Source organism: Sinocyclocheilus grahami, unplaced genomic scaffold, assembly GCF_001515645.1.
Source record: "Sinocyclocheilus grahami isolate Dianchi unplaced genomic scaffold, SAMN03320097.WGS_v1.1 scaffold358.1, whole genome shotgun sequence".
Classification (NCBI taxonomy): Eukaryota; Metazoa; Chordata; class Actinopteri; order Cypriniformes; family Cyprinidae; genus Sinocyclocheilus; species Sinocyclocheilus grahami.
Genome location: NW_015505537.1, coordinates 1,758,422 through 1,765,581, shown reverse-complemented (window position 1 = coordinate 1,765,581; position 7,160 = coordinate 1,758,422). Strand labels below are relative to the sequence as shown.

The window sequence follows — 7,160 nt, the reverse complement described above, 5'->3', positions numbered from 1 at the left end:
TATTATTATCATCATCATCATCATCATCATCTTTACTACATCATCATCATCATCATCATTACTACAGTTTTTTAAAACTGCTTACACACAAAATCTTTACTTCACAGTTTCTGAAACCTTACCCTCAAACACCAAAACCACACACTAAATATGCAAAACCATAGACTAATTCTCAGCCTTTGACTCAGTTTTCAATTTTATAAAACACTTTTTGCAAAACACAACACACAATTCTCTATGTAACACACAAAAATCTAACAAGAAGTATATTGATTTCCTTTTTCAAACACAACCACTCAAAATGCCACACTAATTCATCAGTGCCTCACACTAACTCCTCACATGTGCAAACACTCATTGCTTTACTTAACACCAACCAATCATGGCTTTAGAATAGGCCTATAAACCGTTTGTTTATAAACAGTATAAACAGTTTTGTTGATAAAAAGTTTGGTTTCAATCTTGCTTTCATGTTTGCTGTGAATGTTTCAACATCTCTTTGCCAATTACTTTCAGTCTTGTACAGAAATGTGCATAGGAGCTCATGAAAGAAGAGCTTTAGGTTTTGAATAACCGTGTGCATATTAAATATACAAAAATATAATATTATGGCAAAGGTATTTGCAACGTAAGACAAATGTTTGCTTTTGATATGTGTTTGTGATGTTTGGAATGCAATGTTTCATTTTTCAATTTATTATTATTATTATTATTATTATTATTATTATTATTATTATTATTATTATTATTATTATTATTATTATTATTATTATTATTATTATTATCATCATCATCATCATCATCATCATCATCATCATCATTACTACAGTTTTTTAAAACTGCTTACACACAAAATCTTTACTTCACAGTTTCTGAAACCTTACCCTCAAACACCAAAACCACACACTAAATATGCAAAACCATAGACTAATTCTCAGCCTTTGACTCAGTTTTCAATTTTATAAAACACTTTTTGCAAAACACAACACACAATTCTCTATGTAACACACAAAAATCTAACAAGAAGTATATTGATTTCCTTTTTCAAACACAACCACTCAAAATGCCACACTAATTCATCAGTGCCTCACACTAACTCCTCACATGTGCAAACACTCATTGCTTTACTTAACACCAACCAATCATGGCTTTAGAATAGGCCTATAAACCGTTTGTTTATAAACAGTATAAACAGTTTTGTTGATAAAAAGTTTGGTTTCAATCTTGCTTTCATGTTTGCTGTGAATGTTTCAACATCTCTTTGCCAATTACTTTCAGTCTTGTACAGAAATGTGCATAGGAGCTCATGAAAGAAGAGCTTTAGGTTTTGAATAACCGTGTGCATATTAAATATACAAAAATATAATATTATGGCAAAGGTATTTGCAACGTAAGACAAATGTTTGCTTTTGATATGTGTTTGTGATGTTTGGAATGCAATGTTTCATTTTTCAATTAATTATTATTATTATTATTATTATTATTATTGTTATTATTATTATTATTATTATTATTGAGGCAATTAACACTTCAAAATATCAAAATGGTCTTTTTGCCAGGTGGTTGAGGCTCTTAAAAATGTGCATTTCACTACAAAGATGGGAGATTATGTGTGGTTTGACAGCACTGGTGCAGTTGTAGCCCAATATGAAGTTGTAAACTGGCAGCAGGATTCAGTTGGATCAGTACAATTTAAACCAGTTGGATACTATGATGCTTCACTACCTCCTGACCAACGCTTTGTGCTCAACACTGACAACATTATTTGGGCTGGAAGACAGCTAGAGGTAACCAGCAATGAACAAATAGTTCAGATTTTAATATGGGTCACCACAATGTCAAAATCTAAAGATAAAATGAATGCATATTTTACAGTTTTTTCAAAATGCTTATACAGTTTTTGAAACTATTGCTCCATTTCTCAAAACTCTACACACAAAACAACAAAACACACACACAACATACAAAACGTCACACACATCTTGCAAAAGCAAACACTTCTTTGAAAACTGTTTTAACTTTTCTAAAAATGGTATTTTGCCTAAGAGCACAGAGAACATAAAATTATTTGCCACATACACGCCAAACTACACACAGATGTGAAACATGTAAAACACTACTCTCGTGTGGTCTTTTGATTTTTCAGAGTCCAGTGGAACACAGGAGTTTGTCATAGCACTCTCACATACTGTACATGCATATACACATATACACTGTATACAGTCAATACTCAACTGACTTGAACAGTAGAATGACAATGTAAACAGAAATGCAAGGGGGTAAATATAATTTCTTTCTAAAAAAAAAAAAAAAACGAGTTTTGATTACTGAGTGAACAAATGATGTATAAGTGTTTTCACACATGATCACTGTGTGTAGGTCATCAGTAAATGAGTCTGGCATTAAAATGGCAGTGTATCCCAACTGAAACAAAAGAGCAATTCGTTTCGAATGATGTGTGTAATTTTTGATATGTGTTTGTGATGTTTGGAATGCAATGTTTCATTTTTCAATTACTTATTATTATTATTATTATTATTATTATTATTATTATTATTATTATTATTATTATTATTATTATTATTATTATTATTATTATTATTATTATTATTATTATTATTATTATTATTATTATTATTATTATTATTATTATTATTATTATTATTATTATTATTATTATTATTATTGAGGCAATTAACACTTCAAAATATCAAAATGGTCTTTTTGCCAGGTGGTTGAGGCTCTTAAAAATGTGCATTTCACTACAAAGATGGGAGATTATGTGTGGTTTGACAGCACTGGTGCAGTTGTAGCCCAATATGAAGTTGTAAACTGGCAGCAGGATTCAGTTGGATCAGTACAATTTAAACCAGTTGGATACTATGATGCTTCACTACCTCCTGACCAACGCTTTGTGCTCAACACTGACAACATTATTTGGGCTGGAAGACAGCTAGAGGTAACCAGCAATGAACAAATAGTTCAGATTTTAATATGGGTCACCACAATGTCAAAATCTAAAGATAAAATGAATGCATATTTTACAGTTTTTTCAAAATGCTTATACAGTTTTTGAAACTATTGCTCCATTTCTCAAAACTCTACACACAAAACAACAAAACACACACACAACATACAAAACGTCACACACATCTTGCAAAAGCAAACACTTCTTTGAAAACTGTTTTAACTTTTCTAAAAATGGTATTTTGCCTAAGAGCACAGAGAACATAAAATTATTTGCCACATACACGCCAAACTACACACAGATGTGAAACATGTAAAACACTACTCTCGTGTGGTCTTTTGATTTTTCAGAGTCCAGTGGAACACAGGAGTTTGTCATAGCACTCTCACATACTGTACATGCATATACACATATACACTGTATACAGTCAATACTCAACTGACTTGAACAGTAGAATGACAATGTAAACAGAAATGCAAGGGGGTAAATATAATTTCTTTCTAAAAAAAAAAAAAAAACGAGTTTTGATTACTGAGTGAACAAATGATGTATAAGTGTTTTCACACATGATCACTGTGTGTAGGTCATCAGTAAATGAGTCTGGCATTAAAATGGCAGTGTATCCCAACTGAAACAAAAGAGCAATTCGTTTCGAATGATGTGTGTAATGCAGAGAACTGTGTTTAGAGTTTTGCAAAAAGTTTGTTTTACAATTTCAAACTGAGTTTTAAAGCATGTAATGTGCTTATAGTTTTGCAGACTTGGTCTAAAGATTAGGTATATGAGTGAATGGTTCCATATATATATTAGTGCTGTCAAACGATTAATCGTGATTAATCGCATCCAGTATAAAAGTTTTTGTTTACATTATATATGTATGTGTACTGTGTTTATTTATTATGTATACTGTATATAAATACACACATACAGTAAATATTTTGAAAATATTTACACTGATATGATTTAATGATTTGAAAATATTTACACGTTTATACATTTATATATATTCATATTCTTATATTTTATATTATATATAAATATATTTAATATATAAATATAACATATTTTTCTTAAATATATATATATATATATATATATAATAAATATACACAGTATACACATATATTGTGTAAACAAAAACTTTTATTTTGTATGAATATGGATCGCGATTAATCATTTTGACAGCACTAATATATATATATATATATATATATGAATGTGAAACCTAAACAATGCCCTCTACCACTTCACAAATCTCTTCTCCTGTTCAGAAAATATGTCTCCCTTTTAATGAACATTGATAAAGCAACTAATTTGAGCAAATGTTTTGGAAAATAAACCACTACAAATAACTGTATGATGTATTGTGTCCATGTAGAAGCCAAACTCTGTGTGCAGTGAGAGCTGTCCTCCAGGCACTAGGAAGGCTACACAGAAAGGAAGACCAGTGTGCTGCTATGATTGTATTCCATGTGCAGAAGGAGAAATCAGTAATGAGACAGGTAAACTTCAGACCATCTCAAATTACCAAAGAAAATTGGTTAGTTGTTTTTTCTGTGTTTTCCTTTTGCTTTTAAGGATGCAGTTTCCTTTCAAGACACTCTTTAAATTAAATAATTTCCCTTTTGTCTCTAACTATAGTGAACACCACTTCCTTTTCAGATTCAATTAACTGCAAGCAGTGTCCAGGCGAATATTGGTCTAATGCTGAGAAAAATAATTGTGTTTTTAAGGCTATAGAGTTTCTGTCATTCACAGAAGTTATGGGTATAGTGCTAGTCTTTTTCTCACTGTTTGGAGTAGGATTAACCATGTTGGTGGCCATTCTGTTTTACAGCAAGAAAGACACCCCCATAGTAAAAGCCAACAACTCAGAGCTGAGCTTTCTGTTGCTTTTCTCATTGACTCTTTGTTTTCTCTGTTCACTTACTTTCATCGGTCGGCCCACTGAATGGTCCTGTATGTTGTGTCACACAGTGTTTGGGATCACTTTTGTCCTCTGTATCTCCTGTGTTCTAGGGAAAACAATAGTGGTGTTAATGGCCTTCAAGGCTACACGTCCAGGAAGTAATGTCATGAAATGGTTTGGGCCTGCACAGCAACGACTCAGTGCTCTTGCCTTTACAGTTATACAAGTTCTTATATGTGTGCTTTGGCTAACATTATCTCCTCCTTTACCTCACAAAAATATGAATTATTATAAAGAAAAGATCATTCTTGAGTGCAGTCTGGGTTCTACTATAGGTTTCTCTGCTGTTCTGGGTTATATTGGCCTATTGGCTGTCTTGTGCTTTATTTTGGCTTTTTTGGCTCACGCACTGCCTGATAACTTCAATGAAGCTAAATTCATCACATTCAGTATGCTCATATTCTGTGCTGTATGGATCACATTTATCCCAGCTTATATCAGTTCTCCTGGAAAATTTACTGTAGCTGTGGAGATTTTTGCCATTTTAGCCTCAAGCTTTGGTTTACTATTCTGCATATTTGCACCAAAATGTTATATAATCCTGTGTAAGCCTGAGCAAAATACAAAGCAACATATGATGGGAAAATATCAATTAAAGCCCTATTAAGACTTCAAAATACATACATAAAATATATTTAATTAACAAAGGTGCTAAAAACAAAGTGATTCACAACAATTCAGTTTTATAACAATCCAATCTATAAAGCTGATTTGAAATGCAGTGTAATGTGTAAAGCACCAGAGAGTTTATTTGATGCTTGTTTTCTTTTTCTTTCTTTCTTTCTTTTCTTTGAAGAAGATCATTTGCTGAAATGATGGACGAATGACTTTTGGTTCAGTACATTATAACCACTGGAAAAGTGTCTTGATACCATAAGGAAATAAAGCTATAACTTGCATTAGATCTACACTTGTGCCAGGAAGTTTTTGATTTAAGAGGATTGCTGACTGCAAGAATCATTCAAATTATTCTGAAATTGCAGTCTACATGCTATGGCATTCAACATTTTTATGGTTTTTTTCCCCTATAGCTAGATACATTCTGGAAAGGAGTATCATCCATTTAAATGAACAGATGAAGGTAACTGCCAATGAATGACATTGCAGTTTTTTTTTCTTGTACACTAAAAGTTGTACTTTATGCACACTCAGTAAAACCATTCATCCATATACCGAATCTTCAGACAAAGTCTGCAAGCACATTATCTGCTTTACAATCAGTTTGCAATTGAAAACCTTTTTCTTTTTTTTTTCTTTTTTGCAGAAAACTAAACTCAGTTCTCAACATTAGACACATTATTCAAAACTAACCAGTTTTTTGTTTGACGGCCATTTAAATGCCACATTATTTACTGATTACCCACACACAATGATCATGTGTGGAAACATTTATGCATAATTTGTTATCTTAGAAATCAAAACTCAGTGTTCTGAGAAGCAAATACATTTTCACCCTTGCATTTCTGTTTACAGTTTACTTTGTAAATATATACTGTAGGGATGCACCGATACCACTTTTTCCAGTAATCGCCCGATACCGATAATTTTTTTTTTTGTACCGATACCGATATTTTTATTGCATTTGTACAATTTTTTAATACTGGGTACAGAAACAAAAAAAGTATGTATAATGTTAGTTGGTTAACTTCATTTATCAAATAGATACAGTCAAACCAAAATGTATTCAGACACCTTCACCTTTTCTCACATTATGACAGTTTATTCGCTATAGTTTAGAAAATGGTAATAAAATATGACAAGAACTCAGAGTTAAACTGTGTCAGAACAAATTCAGCTTGATAATGTCAGATAACTTTGATAGAAAGGTATGTAATGGATTACAATCAACCAAAAATTATTCAGACAGCTGTTAGTATGACAATATTTACACAACTATGAATACTTTGTCGGGCAGTCCTTAGCCTCAATGACAGCCTGTAGTCTCCTGGGCATGCTGTCACCCAGCTTCATGCAAACCTGAACTTCATTTTTTCCCCCCAGACTCGGTATGAATTATTTTTGGTCTCAAATTTGTATCAGTTTTACTGGTAGTCCACTGTGTGAAGAATTGTTGGGTATAATTTGTCACAGTTTACTTTATTTTGCTATCCTCACTTACATAAATTAACTATAGAGTCCTGCACCCACTAGTAAAAAAATATCAAAATTTATATCTGGTCTCTGTATAATTTTTGGTTTGACTGTATATCCTTCGGTTATTTT

At 31.9% G+C, this 7,160-nt stretch overlaps 1 protein-coding gene across 1 annotated transcript in view; it reads left to right on the top strand.

Moving 5' to 3' along the window:
• Positions 1-5,544, top strand: part of LOC107548923 (extracellular calcium-sensing receptor-like) — a 7,281-nt gene extending 1,737 nt beyond the window's left edge. The window contains exons 4-6 of the mRNA XM_016229797.1: positions 1,560-1,787; positions 4,347-4,470; positions 4,631-5,544. Of these exons, the coding sequence (XP_016085283.1) occupies positions 1,560-1,787; positions 4,347-4,470; positions 4,631-5,544 (1,266 nt within the window). The remainder of the gene's footprint in view (positions 1-1,559; positions 1,788-4,346; positions 4,471-4,630) is intronic.
• Positions 5,545-7,160: the final 1,616 nt, after the last annotated feature.